The 18,431-nt window shown below is 46.0% G+C and overlaps 1 protein-coding gene across 4 annotated transcripts in view; it reads right to left on the bottom strand.

Annotated features, from left to right (window-relative positions):
- NEDD4L (neural precursor cell expressed, developmentally down-regulated 4-like, E3 ubiquitin protein ligase) overlaps window positions 1-18,431 on the bottom strand; it is a 295,709-nt gene that overhangs the window by 58,705 nt on the left and 218,573 nt on the right. For all 4 annotated transcript variants that reach the window (XM_012725849.1, XM_012725846.1, XM_012725847.1 and 1 more), the window contains exons 6-10: window positions 13,197-13,247; window positions 6,636-6,697; window positions 6,386-6,488; window positions 4,617-4,783; window positions 343-478 (exon numbers count right to left, since the gene is read on the bottom strand). In XM_012725849.1, coding sequence (XP_012581303.1) covers window positions 343-478; window positions 4,617-4,783; window positions 6,386-6,488; window positions 6,636-6,697; window positions 13,197-13,247 — 519 coding nt within the window. The remainder of the gene's footprint in view (window positions 1-342; window positions 479-4,616; window positions 4,784-6,385; window positions 6,489-6,635; window positions 6,698-13,196; window positions 13,248-18,431) is intronic.

The following is an 18,431-nucleotide window of genomic DNA, read 5'->3' as shown; positions in this document are numbered from 1 at the left end:
GTATAATGAATCTCTTCCGATGCCAAAAACTACTCAGTAAAAACCTGTATTTGAGTGATTATAGAGATTCATTCAATTGCTCAACTGTGGTGATGGTGCTGCCATTGAATAAGCTATGATTTGATTCCGGGAGAAAATAAACTACAACATGAGACTCTATTAAGAATTCCACACTGAAAATCACCTCATTCCCTTATACAACGGAAGAGTGACGTATTCATCAAACGCAGCCTATGCAAGAACTGGCTAAATGAACACCCCATGGCCGTTAATTAGTTATGACGACAAAAGCCGGAAGACTTGCAGGAGGAAGTGTGGGAGCAGAGGGCGCCAGCCGCTTACCTCGGAGCCATCACCGCCCCCCTCGCTGGGCTCGGGTTCCAGGTCCTCGCTGATATGCCTGCGGGAGCGGAAGCGCCGGTGCGCGGCTTCCTGGTTGATCTGCCTGATGTTGCTCTCCGACTCGGAGGACACATCCCTAAATGTGCAGGGAGGAGAGACAGAAGAACCCGTGTGGCTAATGGCCCTCCGGCCACAACCTGACACTTACCCAGGGCTTAGGCCTGCCCGGACGCCATGCTCCCTAGTTAAACCCTGCTAGGTACCAGCCACACACAGGGACATTCGTCCTCTCTGTCTTGGCTGAACAATAGGGCTAGGTCCACCTCACTGGACCGACACAGTCTATAATGTGTCAGTTATAATATTCTGAGTGTCCTTCAGGGACAGTCAAAATAAACTTTCCAATGTAAGAAGGAAAGGAAATCAAAGTGCTTTATTCACCTGCGCTCTCTGAGGACAGACCACAGGTCCGTTCACACAGGGTACATCCTGCAAGGACCACCTGCCCTCCTGGCCAAGCTAGAATGCCAGGGCAGCAGCTTGTGGTCATTAACAATGGCCCAGGCGTCAGGCAGTGCAAGTTCAAAGCAGAGACAAGTGTTCTCCGTGCAGCATGAACTCTTTAGCTGCTAGGTTCTCACTGTGACTGTTTCAGGACCCTGGTGTGGTTTTCTCCCCATTAAACTACTGTTAGCCGTTCAGACCAACATCCGTGAGAAGCTCCCAAATCTGTCTTTCTTTGGTCCTATTATAAGTCTCTTAATTCAGGATCTGAAAGCATCGATACAATCTTAAAAACTTTTACAGTAAATTACAGGCACTCGTCTGAGGGAGGCTTTTAAAGTAGAAGTTTAAATATCAAAATGTTTTTCAGAGAAAACTGTCCCAGACTCTCTCAATAAGATAGTATATTTAGTGAATAGAAATGACGCTGTAAGTTAATATTTCAAAGTACGTAACATTATTTAAATCATTATGTAAATAACTAAAACATGATTTCAGATTTATTAATCAAGGACCCTCATTATAGATTCTTCCCCAAACAGGTTTAAAACATTCTAGTCCAGTGTCTAACTTACACTATATCTCAAAAAAGAGACTGCTGAGCCCTGAAACAGTGAATATAATGTGCAGTTAGCAACACTTTGCACAAATGTGACTTTTACACACCAGTTTGAGATGGTTTAAATAGTTTCACCAAACTTTTTTACATTATTAGCTCTGATAAACAATGCAGTATGAAGGCTAGCTTCCAACCAGTTCACATTAAAATATTAATTCCTCATTACTGGAATCTAATCAATGGTGTTTCAGTCAACCTGCATACCAAATGCCAACTTTTAAACCTTAGCAGAAATATATTTCCTGCATATTAAATGATAACTAAATAGTATCTTAAGTAGCGGACCTTCAGAAAAATGGACACAATTGGAGCCACAGAGAAAATAATTAAAATCAAGGGACACAGAAGTGTACTAAAGAAAGTTTAGAAACCACAAAACAGGATGATAAACCTGACACTGGTGGGCATGTTAGAAATATATAGTCCTGGTGATTTCATGCTGTTGCAGCCATTACATTTGACACTGCATTCTTCAACATGTCATGATTTTAAAAGCAATTACAGGCTATTACAGAACAGGAAAACACTTAGAAGGAAATGTTCTGAATAGGTGTAGGAAACGTGTAAAATATTTTTGTTGTGCCGAAGAGGGCAAAGGGGTTTCTGCATTACTCTCACTCTTCACTAAGGATGAAAACAGTTTTACTTTAAAATGGCGGGCCTGCCACAAAAAGTACTGCATCCACATTTTAAATCTCCCGTCGACATGTGGGCCATCCCTGGTGCAGGCAACACTGAGTGGCTGTTTCCTGGCTGACCTGCTTGGTGATGCACAAACTGGGATCATCACAGACAGGCCTGAGAGGGTGAGGAGAAGGTTTTACTAGTGCATGTCGTCTGCATTCTGTAGCTCTCACGAGAGACAGAAATTCCACTCTTCCAGAAAGGTGTGGCTTTATAAAGGCAGGGTTTGACACTGATTATTCTGCTCGTCCATACCCAGCACACCCAAATGACTAGGAAGCGGAGGGAGCTGGAACCAACTAACAGCTGTAAGAGGCAAAGTACTTCTGGCCTCGAAATACCAGCCATGGCTTCCGTGATCTTTAGGTGATAAAGATGAAAATGTCACATAAGACAGGCCTTTCGCATTTAATAAAGCGACTCAATGAGTGGGTTGGTGAAACTGACTGTTTAAGTGGCCATTAATGGGAAGATGAACATTGAAGAGTATTTCTGAGCTGAAAAATTAAAACAGAAAGGCGATTTTATCGGTAACAAGGCAAAATTTAAAAATGGTTATCTCAACATTCTTCAGTAGTTTCACATATATAATTCTTCATTTGACTTTTATGGAAAATGAAAAGGACAAGAAAAACCATGAATTTATCAAGTTCGGGGACAGTTAAGATCTGTGTGTGAGGTCATGTATAGGCACATACATAATATGTTTAATATACATATTATGTATATGTAAGTTCTAAGGATCCTATATATACTTACATATAAATATGTTATATTTATATATAAATAATTCTTTATATATCTACCAAGTGTTTCCTCATAATTTCACAAGTCTGTGAGGTAGAAAAAAACTGGTATTATTCCCATGTCCAAAAAACATAGTTATTATTATATAATCTGCATAAGTACATAATTATATCATTCATGTATTCTATAGGCTTGTATAAAGCTACTATAATAATCTGCAGAATCATAAATGAGGGTGAACATTTTCCACAGCTACATTAACCACCAGCACCTCTTCCTTGGTGAGCTGCTAGTGGCCACATTTCTACAGAGGTCACATGACACTGGTCCCCACAAGGTAATGCTTTTGGGTGCCCCCTTCCTAAGCTTAATAAAGGCAGATAACTACACTCTGTGCTGGGTAGTGTCACTAAGATTCTTCTGATCACTACATTGGCCAGTCTAGACGAGACCAAATTTTTAAAAATACAGAATAAATGCCTTATTGTTATTATACTAGCTGTGGTCATTAATCAAAGGGGAAAGTAAAAAAAAAAAAAAAAGAAAAATAACTAAAAAATTCACAAAACCAGGTCCCACGGCTATTTTTATGGAAACAAACTATCAAACAGGGAGAGTTCACTATCATCCATACGTTCAGATTATCTGTGTGGGCCTGGGGACCCCGAGCTAACGTCCAAGCTGCGCAAGGCAGTAATATTCACAGGAACCCACATCAGGGTTAGGAAGGCCTGGCTAGGCACTTGTCTGAAAGCGTTCTCTCTGGTGGAACAAAACAGAACCTAGACCAGGATTCCCGGCCACCTTTTTCATGTCAATCAAATGTATAATATCACCTTATCCCACTAGCAAGGTCCTCTTAGACTCTGTTCAAAATAAAACGAACTGACTTACGAGACTTGCTTTTATTACATATTGAAAACAACAATTCATTGCCAGCTTGTCCTGGCTGCCGGGGAGCTCAAGAGTTCTAGGCTCACTGTTCCTTTCCTTCTTTTGGTAGTTTGTTTTTTCCTTTACATGATATATTAATAGCTCTAGGTCTTGCTGTATACTATTAAAAACAAGCTGCTTCAAATCCTCTTTTATAGTAGCTGGGGTTTAGTGAGTGCTTATTTGCTGTCATCAAACCAAAAATTGCCGAGTGAACAAAACAGTAATCAGTTCATTGCATCCCTGAGGCTGGGGAGGGATTAGAATAAACAGTAATTAGCAATTCTGAGTTTACCACCCTCCCATGTGTTCCTAATTATATCAAGGGAATGATATATAAATTTCTCAAAAAGGAAAAAAAATTTTTTTGAGAGGATTTCCAAATCATGTAACTAATGGGCACGAAAATCCAAAACCTTCAAGAGAAAAATCGCACAGCCAAATCTTCTTGCTGTTTTCTATTCTGGGTGAGTCAGGAGAGGATGCCCAAGTGGGAGGTGATAGTCACGTACCTAAGGTAAATCTAGGAAAAGCAACATCCAGTTTATAGTTCACGAATCTTCACAGACATAAAAATAAAGAGTTCCCATGTAAGACGGCAGGCTGTGACCAGAGGCAAGAGCGGCTTCTTCAGAATCCCTGAACTCTGATGGGCTCCTGTTCTTTCCACTAAGAGAAGGTGCATCCTTTGGCGATGCTGAGAGAAGCCCACTCCCCCAGCAGCCCCCCCCCCAGAATGGCCCTGACCCAGCACGAGGACGTGGCCTGTCCCCCCTTAAGCACTCACATCAGGCTCGGGCGGTGCCACTGGGTGGTCCGGTTGTTGTGGTTGACGTAGTAAGTACGACCTAAATTGTCCACCTTTTCTTCCCAGCCGGGGGGCAGAGGCGGTGGCGCGAGCTCCTCCTGGTGCTGGGAAGCTGAGTCATTGGAGTCAGCCACGTCCCAGCCATGCTGCGGAATCAAGGAAGAGGAAGGTGATGAGGCCGGTCCTCAGACTTAGGAAGACACAGCTACTGCGCCCCTCCTTGCTCCTTTGCACTCTGGCTTGGGCCTGGCTCATGTGCTGCCTCTGGAGAAATCCCCCCAAAAGGGCACAGAAGTCAGTTCTAGAATCATCTCAAAAAATCATTTGAGTAGTGGCCCATTAGCTACGCCATACTGTGGGGAGCAACGCAGCTTGACTATGGACAGTGTTATGTCACCGAGTCACACTGCACTCGTCCTATTTCGTGTTCCATATTCTGACCGGAGGTTGCCCACGCTGTACCAACAGGCTGATGACACGGGTCATGTCACAGCTGTCGCCTTCTCAACATCCCCGAAGGTAGCCAGGAGCCAGGCAGAGGAGCCTGAGTGTACATGTGTTCTCACAGACGTCCCGGCACAAGTGGTCGGGAGCACTCCCCAGGGAGGAGGCCCCGAGGCTGCTCTGGGAGGACGGACGGCTCCCTGCCGGCTTGCAGTTCGCAAATCCCAGGAGCCAGCAGCCTGGAGACGGCTGCTTTCCACTTGGGTGCCTCCCACTTGTTCTAGCCCATCAGCAGGCTTCATGGTACCAGCTAGAGTTACATTTTTGCCACGCATATTTTAGGCGTTAAGTAATCCTTCTTAACATCCCCAGTAAAGTCACTGGAAAATTAAGTAATTCACTGGTTGGTGCAGCTGGAAGGCTCGCCGAGTGCACAAAATTCCTTGGATTGGAGATAAAAATCTGATGATGTGCTTATGAAACCTTAACATTCCCAACTGTCTACCACCCACTTCACTGCTCTCGCATACACGGAGATGAAAGCCCACAGATGACGTCCTGCTGGAAACAGGACCGCGGTGCCTGAGGGGCGTGGTGAACCTGCCCACAACACGTCACTCACACATGGCGCCTCTTGCAACAGCTGCAAACAGATGTGCTCAGCAGCCATAGAGAGAATGACGTGCGGAGTGCAGATGGGCCTTTCGGAACAATGTGAGGATTTGTCTAACCAAACAGCACGGCCCAAAGCATGCACTACCCAGGTACTTGGGACTCGTGTGGAGTTCTGTGATGAGAATGTTCAAAGGCAGCTTTGATCAGGAGAGAAAAGAGAAAACACCTCTGGTGAGCTAATTTCAAAATGGCATTTCTAGAGAAGAACTTTCCTAACTTAATGTTATCACTCATGGGTCAAAGGTGGAAGAAATTTGAAAAAGATTTCCAAAGTCATTTTAGTTCTTGGAAAAAATTCCAAGCCTAAGAAATTTACAAAGGGCTGAAGAGTTCAAGGGAGGAGAATTTCACAGAGGAGTGGGACTAGTGATAGAAATCATAAAATATGGGGAATGCATTTTATAAGCAGAAATGTCTCCAGTTATTAGTGTTGTCACATGCAATGAAAAGTTCACCTTTTGAACTAAAACTCATGGATAAATTATCAAAGACAGAGCTATGAACCTGTGTGAGTCTTTTCATGCTTAAGCCTTATTAGTTTTACTTTGATTGTAAAGGCTTCAAAACTAAAACATAAATATAATCATGGGCAAGGCAGACAGACCAAGGTCTAAAGCCCGGTGACTCACCTCCATGTCTTCCCTCTGTTCACTATTTTCTTCATCTTGACCTCCATTTTTCGGCATGTAGGCCATTTTCAATCGCAAAAATCCCTTAACTCGAGATTTATGACTACAAGATGGAAGAAAATGAGATATCAAGGATAGGACTTGGCTACACCTTTTGCATCTGGGACGACTTGGTTAAAAGATGAAATAGGGAACAGATCTAAATCTTCTTCAGGGAAAACCAATAAGTAAGTACACCTCCAGAGCTCACCTTCTTGGTCTGAGGAGAAAATCCTTAAACGTATAGGGTCGCTCCATGGTTGGGTCTTCTGTCTACAGGAAGAAACAGTAAGTTACGTTTCAATACTCGTGATAGTTTCAAATTTTAGAGACCCCCAATGGGTAACTGGGGAAACAGCTTCATGGTTTAGAACATGGAAACAGTGAAACACTTGGCTCTTGAATCACTACATGACAATTAATTAAATCTTGTATAGGTCACAGGGCTTTATTTACTCAAGATCCACTAGGTGTCACTATCAACATCTGTTTTTGGAGCCAACCCCAGACTTAAGCCAAATGACAAAATTACAGTCGTCATTGCCAAGCGTAATTTCTAACTGCAGGGTGCAGGCTTCCCTCTCCCACCAGAGACTAACCAGGGAGAATCAGGGGTCGCCATGCCTTCGTGTCCCTGTGTCTCAAAAACCTAACAGTGGAAGGAGTTTACAGGTGAATGTGTGCAATCTAATCTGGGAAGGGAATTCGACTTTATTGTTCACATTAAAATATCATGCCACCAGCCTAAGCGAATGGGATGGTCATCTCCACAGTGATGGCCCTATGACCAGGCTTTCCCAGAGCTTAATTCGCCATCAGGAGTGCAGCTGGAAATCTAGAACACCAGTGCAAAAGCAGAAGTTGGAAAAAATGTCATTAATTTATTCATTTTAAAATACGGGATGTAGCAAATGATTGGATACCTGAATTCGTCAATTAAACACAACTTAAACTACAACATAGAGTTATCTAGTAAGGGAGACAATCCACCATAAAATGAGTTCCCGATCACAGAGGCGCGTGTGCTTGTATTTGAAGCCTTATCTGTTTATGTCATGCCCTACACTGCCTAAAAGAGCTGACAATCCTTTCCGATGTCTACGGGGTCAAATCTGCTCTGGCTTGTCATTATTTTTAACCTTGCTATGAAGCAGGCTCTCCAGTCAACCCTTATTCCAAGTATGCTGGCCTCATCTGTCCTACGAATACATTTTATCTTATCCTGCCTAAGCAGGTCTTCTGCTGGACAGCTCTCATTCCAGATGCCTCCGCTATCTCCACTGGCCTGTGGGCCTGAGATCCCAGACCACACTTCTGACCTCAGAGATCTCATCCTAAGTCACCACCACAGCCTCTCCCCCATCATCACCATTTGTCATAGCGTCCTGATTTATCTACCCTTCACTGCCTCAGTTTAATTTGTTCATTTATTTACTAGTTTATCATCCATCACTTTGAAAATGTATGCTCATAAATCAGAGACATGAATTTGCTCACTATTGGTGCCAAGAACATTGTCTGGTACAAAGTCGGCACTTGCACAAGTAGCTGATTGATTCATCTGGTCTACAGAAAACTACCGAGGCCATGAAAATTCATCACTAGAGAAAGTCAGATATGTTCACTGGATGGTGTTCATTCTGTGTACTTGGACATTTTGGAAATATTTCCTATAGCAGAGTTCCAAATAGGTATCGCTCATAATGGTAAATCTATTAATGAAGAGTACTGTTGTTGATACTCCTCTTTCTCATTTACTCAACCAACAAATAATTTTCAGACACTACCCACGTGGAAATCAAGTGGATACCATAGGGTACTGACCCCTAGGGTTATCATCACAAAGGAGGGATCATCAGGCCAAGAAGGAACCAGGACTGAAGGCAGAACAGGGTCAGGTGACACAGAGGTGGCACATTCAGAGGGACTTGGGGAAGACTGGTTCCGATGCGGGGCTGGGAATGCATTTGGGATGTGTGTCCCCATCTGAGCTGAGCGGGAAGCCTTGACAGGTGGAGGACTGGGAGGAGCCAGGCCACGTTTAGGAATCATACAACACGAGCAAAGCTAGTGTGTCGACAGGAAGTAGGAGCAGGAGAAGCTGCGAGAGGGTGAGCACAGAAAACCACAGAGCTCAGAAAACTGTCCAGACATGATGCAGTTGAAGTGAGACAACACACAGATCTAGAGGCAGAGCTCCTGGGTCTGCGTCCTGCCTTCACTGCTTAGAGTCACGTGGCCAACTTCCTGCACCTCTGTGCCTCAGGGTCCTCGTCTATAAAGTGAGTAGAAGAGCCTCTTACTCACAGCGTGTTGGTGGGTGAAGCCAACCAGCTGAAGTGCTGTAAAAACAGACCGGGCACAAGTGTTGGTTGGTCATCATCGTTATCAGCCAACTGGACATTTTGGATACTGCCAACTCAATGCTGCGCAAATGGCAGGACACTCAGAAACGAAAATTCACCTGCACAGAAATTCTCTAGGCTGAATAAAGTGGAGATCTTGTGGAGAACTATGGGATTTTCTTCTCAGAGATATCTAGATTCTAACCTGATCAGAATCTGTGGACAAAAGCCCAGGCGTGATGCCCAGGATAGTGCTAGGAGCTCCTGGAGGAAAGTTTCTCTGACAGACTGATGCTCACATTATTGGCCCGAATGATGCTGCTGCCTCCTGTCCCAGGCCTGAGACTCCAGAATAAAATCCTAAGGACAGCCAATGCTTGTTTTATCTTAAACAGAGAACGTGCATTCAGTACAGCTACAGCTACTGTGGCACGCAGAGAAGTAGCTTTAAGACAAACAGAGGTGGCTAGCCTCATCAGAACTCCAGCCCCCACACCTGGAGGCCACCAGCCAAAGCTGCAGGCTGAGTGTTGCCACCCCCTGCGCCCCAAGAAACTTGACCACATAACAGATCAGTGCTGGAGACCTCAGGCCTGGCCCAGCACTGCCCCCGACTTGCCAATCTTTGGCTCTGGAAGTCCTCACCTGCAATATGCGGGGAATGACAAATGGTCTCTGGCACCCCTCTGCGTCTGAACCAGAGGAAGGGGAGGCTTCCGACTCTCAGTCATCAGTATCAAAGTGGGGCTCGTCACCTGTGTCACCTACCAGCACAACCACAGCCCCAAACACCATGCCGCTCGGCAAGGTCTTCCTGGAGGTCAGCAAAAACGCTAAAGTCACCCTTGGTGGCTTTGGCAAGCACTTGTCTCTAACAGGAGACATCTGTGTTTTTTAAACAACTCTCTGCAGAGAGCATTTCCCAGGGACGCAGAGATCACGTAGCTGGGCAGGGATGGGTGTGTGCTGGGAGAGCAACTGGCAAAAGAGACAAGAAAAATCTAAGGGGCATAATAGGCCAACACCTGCCAGAAATGTCATGCTGTAGCTAACACAAGACTGGGGATTATTTTTGTCTCTAGAGAATTAGTAGAGACAAGCCATAAAATACTTTCAGGCAAGGATTGACTGCCTTTAACAAAAAGAACCAAATTTATAATGAATTTTACAAAAAAATCAACAGTTATAATCCAGCTATAGTTAAATTTACCCTTGGCGCCCAACATACAAGAATAAAACTGGAGAGCTATGTTTTAGCTGCTGTACAGACTTCAGGCTGGTAGGGTAACAACCACCTTCCTAAATCAGCCCTCATCTTGTCCACCTGCCTCCAGGCAGGTGCCACTGCCCACGTCTCCCAGGTAACACAGCGTGGCATCAAGGTGCCTCTGCCTAGACACGTCATGGAACAGCGACAATGCTGATCACAGAGCTGGATGGTCACGTAGTGACATCTATGCAAATGCCCTGATTTGACAGGTGGGGAAACAGGGACCCAGAAAGGACTTGACTTGTTCAAGGTAGCAAAGCAGCTCCCCCGTCTTCGAGATCACTGAGTCAAGAACGCTCGTTGGAGTGAACCGCTGCAGACTTTGTGAATATACATTTTTGTGTCTTAATCTTGGGTCTTTATTAGACTATATACAGTCTGGGCATCCACTGGGAGTCTTGGAAGTGGAGAAGAGGCCACTGCTGTAGGGCGACTTGCCATTCAGTGCCTTCCCCTACCTGAGGCTGTTTCTCTCTAGTTCTGCAAAGGTAATATCCAAGGGCTGCAATGACAGGTTCTGCTCCTGAGCCACATTAGTCAGACTTCAAATACTCAACCACCACATGTGGCTGCTGGACTGGACAGCACTGTCCAGCTGCATGAAGGAGGAACTGCCTCTACTGATGCCTCAGAGATCAGAATCATGTCTTACAGCAAATGTCTATGCAAAAATAAATTCTCTATCAGCAAGAGGAGCTGTATGGAATTAATTAATAATGCAACTCCCAACTAGATTCCTAAGACCTTGAGAAGGCTGGGGGTGGGGGGGTGGGGGGGTGGTAACTTAACCCCTACCACATTACCACTTTTCATTATTTCCCCTCATTACTGAGGAGACAATTTTCCTCTATCGAAAATTTGGGGATTTGACAAATATTGACTCTATAGGTCATGTATAATTTGCCTTGAGAAGGGCCACATGGCTCTCAGAAAAAGAACACCCATCATTTGCAACACAAGATATTATTCAAATAACATTCATTTTACATATCCACACATGACCTTGACTCTGCAGTTTTCCTAGAACTGTTCTACTTGCTGGTTAGATATACGTGGGCCACTTTGCAGGCCCGATGGCCATGCCCATTTGGAATAGGCTAGTAGATTCTAGCATTGCTTGGAGAATAATGACTGATCTTCACGCTTTTCCTTCTTCCTTTTGCTTCCTATGTGGCCTCTCTCCCTGATTACACATGGTTTCACAAAGCTAGTCAATTTAAAATATGGCCTCGATGGCACTCCACTGTAAGCTATCTTGGGGCAGATACAGAATTGGCAGGCTCGATTACCCAAGTGGCTTAGCTCACACAGATATATCCAGCCCTCTCCAGGCTTTCTGTCCTATTCTTTAATCGGCTGGTTTCTATTCTAGCTCTGAGTCTTGGCACCCCTTCCTTCTTTGAAAGCTCACTCTTGTCTCCCTCTGAATGCAAAGCTGAGTGATTCCCTCTGCCAGGCTGTCTCTGCAAAGAAACATTCTTTTCTCCAGGAGTCCTGCCCCACCTCGCAGTCACTCAGAGAAGGGGCTGTAGGGGCAAGTTGCTTAAAAATTTCACCTTTACCTCTTAGAGGATCAGCACATTTGCCATAATTGAGTTGTGGATTTTCTTTTTCTTTTTAACAAATTATGTATTTATGCATACAGAACTGGGGCACAGGCCAGAGGTGCAGGGGCAGTGAGAGGATTTACGAGACAGAGAGGGGAGCAGAACAGCTAGATCAACGAAGTCCACTGCTGAGGGGAGCAGCGGGCAGGACAGGAGAGGTCTGCCGTGCCACGTGGGTCACCTCCAGGGCGGGGGATTGAACCTGTGCTAAAGTGGCTGCGGCTAGCTTGATAGTGCTGCGCTTAGCCTGTTGTGCCACCAGGGAGGGCCCTGAATTGTGGATTTTCTAGGAGGGAAAAGGGTGACTAATGACACCCACAGAAGAACTGGTCAACCAATAACATAATGAGAAAGCCTACTGAGGTAGAAGAGCATGGAGAGCTTTTCCTAACAAATACTAAGGCAAATCTTCTCATTAGGACTTCAAATCTTCTCAATATGACTTCTGGAGGCTCCTGGCTTTGGCTCTCTGCCCACACACACCCACTCCCACCAAGAACTCGAGCTTCAGGTTTTCATATTGAAACAAGCAAAAATACTTTAACACTCTCCCTTTTGCTTCTAATCTTTTGGAAATGAATGCATTTGAAACCTGTCTCCTTTCATAGCTCCCCTGAGTACAAAAGAGAAATTTCTTGCTATCATATTCTTTCACAACATATCTTCAAAGCTTCCTGGGAAAGACACGGTCTTTCCTGATATTTAAGCATATGGCAATGCCCACAATTTCTAAACAGCAATGGGCTTAGAGGAAGTTTAAATCATTTTAGTTTATAGATTATACTATTTTTTGAAATGCAAAGCATTCTAAAGATAAAGCACCCTCAAAAGCAGAAACATTTGACTTATCCTCTCTGAGCTGCTACTTAAGTCACTTTGTGTGGCTCAGGAAAGGAAAGGGGAGGTGGGGAGAACAATCTGGAAGGCCAGAGCTGACCACACCATGCAGTGCCTCCCTCCGAAGCCTCCTGGTCCACTCCCTGTGTTCTGCCTGCATCGCCGTGCAGAGCACTTGAGGTGACTCAGCTGCCCTCAGTGACGAGTCAGCTGCCTGGACGTCATGATCCCCACCAGGCACGAGCTAATTCCACGCCATTTCTGAAGCCAGAGTGGGTGTACTAGCTGACGACGTCCCTCAGAACCACATCTTCCCTTTTGTTTCTGTGCTGACGAGGAAGCCATTCACCCAGACCTGGGATCCCAGAACAAGAGAAAGAGCCGGTGCAATCCCAGAAAGAGGAAGCACACGTTTGCTCAACCCCAAAGGGTGGACTGCAAAGCAAAGACACAACAGTGACAGAAGAAAGACCAGCGACAGAGCAGGAGAGAGAGAAGCGGGTGGTGCTGACAGAAATATGTGGACGTAAAACTTAGGTGCAGCTGAGTCAATGCAGTGCCTCCTTGCCCCTAGAAAGCACCACTTGTAGAAAGCAGCTTGTGCTGCATGCTCTTCATTTCAGCCTCCCCGTCCTGCTGAGGAAATGCACCGAAAATTCACCCAGCTGCAAACCAGCAGAAGCCACATGATGTGAACACGTGGCTGAACTTACCGGAAGGTGGCTGAGGGGCACGTCGACCTGGCCCAGGAAGTCGTCTCGCGTCTGTTAGGAAGACAGCCAAGAGTCAGTGTCTCCATGCATCACCACTGTCAGCATCCTTAAAAACAATGCTTTCGGGCCCTCCCTGGTGGCGCAGCGGGTTAAAGCACTGCACTGAAAAGCTAAAGCCACTTCCGCATGAGTTCGATTCCCGCCTGCCCCGGAGGAGACCACATGGCGTGGCAGACCTCTCCTGACCCGCCCGCTGCTCCCCTCAGCAGTGTACTTCGTCGATCTGCCTGCTCTGCTCCCCACTCTGTCTCTGGTGAATCCTCTCACCCTCCGCATCTCTGGCCTGTACCCCAGTTCTATATGGATAAATAAATAAATCTTTAAAAAAAAAAAAAAAACAATGCTTTCCCAGCAGAACAAACGTCAAGGCCTCACACTGGCTGCTGTGGGGTCAAAGGCAGGGCCCAGACAAGGCACAGCCAGCGACCTGGGGACCAGAGCCTGCATCGCCTGCCTTTAAGAGACTCAGAAGTAGACACTAGGAAGAGCTGAGTCCCCTCTCGGGCCCTGTGAGTCCCCTGGGAAGTCACAGGGCAGGTTCAAGGGTCAGTGGCCACAGGGCACGTGAGAGGTCACGTTTACTCTGTGCCGTGGTGTTGGAGTGCTTGTATCAGAGTTCCGACCTTGAGTGCGCAGGGGTATAAACTAGGTATGACAGCTTCTGTGGCCTGATGAGAAAGCATGTAGTGGCTTCTACCGCCCTCAGAGTGCCCAAAGGCAAACCCAGACCTCGAAAGGTCCAGTCCCAGACTCACCACTTTTGGCTCGTTTACCATGAAACTTCTGAAGTGATACAAACTATTTTGTAAAGATAAGCGGAAAACTCTAACACTTAAAAAAAAAAAAAAGCAGCAATAGCCCTCTCTGATGGTGCAACGGGTAAGGGCACAGCACTGCAAGCTGGCCGCAGCCACCACAGTGCGAGTTTGATCCTCGGCCCCAGAGGTGACCCACAGGGCACAGCAGACCTCTCCTGACCCGCCCCCTCCTGACTGCTCCCCTCAGCAGTGGACTTTGTCAATCTGCTTTTCTGCTTCCCACTGTCTCTGCTGAAGCCTCTCACGACCCCTGCACCTCTGGCCTGCACCCCAGTTCTGTATGCAGAAATAAATAAATAAATCTTTGAAAAAATATTCTTTGTATCCTTGAGCAGGGCACATATTAAAAAAAAAAAAAAGCAGCAACAGGTAAATAGAAATGAGATTTATTGAAACAATGTCCTCCAGACTTAGATTTCCTTTCAGGGAACAGACGTATTGGATTAGCCACAGAACTGCCTGTCTCTGCACGATGCATGGCGGGAAGAGAAAAATCAAAGTGACCACTGACCGGCTGGTGTGGTGGAAGCACTAGACCCAAGGAGCCCTGATGAGAAATTCTCCTTTCTTTTATTTTGTTATCTATAGCTATCACAATGTAACATGATAAACCTAGCCAGTGAAAGATCACAGAACGTGCCCCAAAATGCTGTGTCCAGCAAAGATGTAGTCAGCAGATGCCCCTGGAAAATCAGACACCTTTGCTGTTCAAAGAGTGAGCAAGCACGCCTTTGCTCAGTGAGGCCAACTTACTTCCACTTACCAGGCTTGTGGAAAAATCAGTCAACTATGCATCAAAACCCAGAAACAGACCAAGACTGACCATCAAGGCTGTGTCCATCCATGGTGACAGGCAAGTTGTGCTGCTGTCCTCTCCTCCCACCAGTGCTGATGTCCCAAAGGCAGAGGATATGGATTTGAGGTGTTACGATCAGTCATTCATTAAATGCATTCTAACAAAAGTCACTAAATGCTCATCTGCCTGTGTTGTCTTGCCAGGGAGTTGTTTTGCTAGGGAGCTTTAAATCCATCAAGTGAGTTCAACTGCTGGACAGCCTCAGACAGAAGCCTGCCACGTGGGGCTACCGGCAGTGTGGAAGGCCCTGTGGTCTCTGGCCACTGATGGATGGGCTCTGTTATTACTGCAGATGGGGGGCCCAGGAACAGCAAGGCCCAAGCTCCCGATATGGGAGGGCTGGTCCCAACTGCAAGCTCTCGGCTAACACCCTCTCAGTGACTGGCGGCTCCAGGCTTCTCAGTGGGATGTTGGCTCTCGCCAGTGTGGATGAGAGGTAGTCTAATGATAGCACGGTTTTATGAGACTCTGTGGGGGTGAGGGAGTTCTGCTGAAATGTCCATTTGCTATGTTATCTTTAACACTACCTCCCGTTCCAACCCTGCTCCTTTCCTCAAAGGAAACAATTTATAGAATCCCTAAGAGCCTCACGGTCGAGCCAGGCCACCACTGGTACCATATCAGGTTCTCTCATGACACGTAAAACCCAATTTCTAAAACAGCCAGAGAAGCAGCCACCTCCTCATGAAAGTCAGCACAAGGTTCTTATTTTTGGGTTAAATAGGCTCAAATTGATTTTTCAAAGGGACATGGAGTTGGTTGAGATTTAGGTTTCAAAGAATGTCACTGTTGCCAAAATTATGACATTTCAGGCAACGTAAAGTATTTAGGTTAATGATACGACACAGACTGTAAAACATGTCTCTAGTGCCAAAGAAGCATCTACTAAGGCCCCAGAGACCTACAGTGGCCACATGCTGAGGTGACAAGATGGGGGTGTGTGGTGTATGGTGGGGTTCCAGAGAGACTTTAGAGGCCCTAACACAACATCCTGAGGCATCGTGAGCACAGGGCATCTTACACTGACACAGTAAAAAAAAAAAAAAGTGCATTTTTAAATCATTTCCGAGAAAAAAATTACTTCCAACAAATCTCATGTTAACTGTAATAAGAACCTACAACAGCAAATCAGTTTCAACTCAAACAGTAAATACTGACATTTCTTGTACTTATTTTGAAGTGGTAAATAAACTGGCCAATTTCAACTGCAATTACTTTGTAATGGTATCTTGGAGGCTGAAAATCAGCAGCTAGTAGCAACATTATAAATTTTTCTTCTTACGGACCAGCAGACTTTTCTTCAATGTAATTACAATGCAACACAAAGCCCTTGAAATGTATCTTTGCAAGTAAAACGGGAATCTCTACTCCATTATCGAAAAAGTGAAGTGAACTGTCCAACCCTGTCACTCTTGAGCTCGCTCTCTAAATGGTGATTAACTCTGCTCAGGGCCAACCCGCTCCCTTTTGCGAATAACTGTTATGTTTTCAACAGGAAGAAGGGCACAGCTGTGTGTCGTGATCACGGAGTGGGACGCTGCCATTAAGTGTGCGCCAGGAAGCCTTGGACTGTCAATCATGGCAGCTCCAGTGAAAACATACGGAGACCCCGAGGTAGCTCCCAAGGTCCCCTGTGAGATCCGGGCAGGGTGGCCCACATAGGCACAGACACCAGGCTGCCCTGTCCTTCCAGAATAAATGTGACTTGATTTCTCAAAGAAAACATGCGCTTAAGAGACAGCACAGATGTCTGAGCTTGGGTGAGGGCTGTACTGGCGGGCTGCTCCGGTCCGCTCTGCCCGCCACAGAGACTGCTGAGGCAGGCTTGGAGGTGACTTCACAGTGGCCCAAGAAGGGAGAGCAGGAGGGCTGTGTGGGAGGGAGGCACTGGAAGGCAGCGAGGTGTGCCTGCAGGTAAAGATGGCGTCCTGCACCAGCAGAAGTGGTGCATTAAAGCAAAAGCAAAAATCAGGCAGTTGTCAGAAGGCAAAGTGTCACACTTCTCATTCTGGAGCCGAATTCTAACGTGGTGTTTGCTAAGTTGTGAACTGTAACCTACTAGAAATTCATAAACTTTTTAAAATGAAATATATCAAAACAGAGACTACTAGTACGTCCAATGGACTTAAAACGCTGCTTTAGGAAACCGTTTTTAGTGACATGTCTATATGAGTAGGGGTTCTATAACATCTCTATATGAATAGGGGTTGTGATCTAAAACTAATTACCTGTTGAGCACTACCTGCAAAAATTTAAAAGCCACTCAATGCAAACCAATTGCCTGGGGTCTTATCCTAGATATTGTTAAGCAGTGCTGTCTAAGGAAATTACACTGAAAATTTCTCAAGACGATCAGAACACAAGGTACAGAAAGAGGAGGGCCAGAGCATGCCTCCATCTTGGTCCAAAGCAACATACATAGCACAGTCCTAAGACTATGCCAGAAACATAACCTTTCCCACTAAACCATTCAATGCAGCTTCCCGGCCTGCGGCTTCTTTCCAAGCACATTCACCAGCGCTGACTAGATTGGGGGAGGGGGGGGTTCCTATTTTTAGGGCAGCGTGGAAGCATGTGGCCAGAATTAGCTAAATAATGAATGGCTTGAGAAACTTTTACAGACGCCTTTAGACACAACTGTAGCGCGACTCTTCAGAGCTCACTGTCTGGAGGGACGCCTGAATGTCAAGAAGCCTCACTAACTCACAGCCTCGCTAACACAGTCGTCATCAAAGGCAGGAAGAAAATCCTTCCTGCTTCCACTTGTCACATTCAGCCTGACACATGGGAGCAGAGGGGCTGTGGCTCCTGCAGAAACGGGGGGCTCTGGCCTGCACACACACACTCAGTGTTCACCCCCATATCTGTGGCTTTCAAGGTGAATTTCTTGGCAAAAGCCAGTGACCTCAACGCCTTAATGCCCCAGCCAAGTGGCAATTTATGAAAAAGAACAGAGTGTAAGGACGATGCATGTACGCTGACCCACACTCACCTGATATGCCCCAGACCGCACACCCAGTGAGCTCGGATGGCCTCTGCTCAGAGCACACCCAGAGGGACGCCTCGCAGCCCGGCTGCTGGTAGGCATGTGGCTGCTGGGAGGACACCTCCCATTCAAGGCGACCGAGGAAGGTGTGTCCTGGAGACACTGGCTCTTATTTCTAACAACAAACAAGATGTCCCTGTCAACGCCATGGCGGAGCAGCCTCCCAGGGTTTTATAGCCCCAGGAAGATAATGCTGGCAGGGAGGGAGAAGTCACCCTGCTGCTGAAGTTGTCACCACCAAGACCCCATTTAAAAAAAAAAAATATTGTAATAGTTTATGTTTACAATCACTTTGCGCATTTTTCCATCTCAGCTGTCATCCCCGTGGGCTTCCCATCACCAAATCACCCGTGTGCCATCACCACAGTCCAGTGCACTTCCCTCCACCCACTTTTTTTTTTTTAAAGATTTATTTATATTCATACAGAACTCGGGTACAGGCCAGAGATGCGGAG

Source organism: Condylura cristata, unplaced genomic scaffold, assembly GCF_000260355.1.
Source record: "Condylura cristata isolate star-nosed mole 26May11 unplaced genomic scaffold, ConCri1.0 scaffold00016, whole genome shotgun sequence".
NCBI classification, from domain to species: domain Eukaryota; kingdom Metazoa; phylum Chordata; class Mammalia; order Eulipotyphla; family Talpidae; genus Condylura; species Condylura cristata.
Note: the sequence above shows the minus strand (reverse complement) of the source record. Positions and strands in the feature narration are given on the sequence as shown.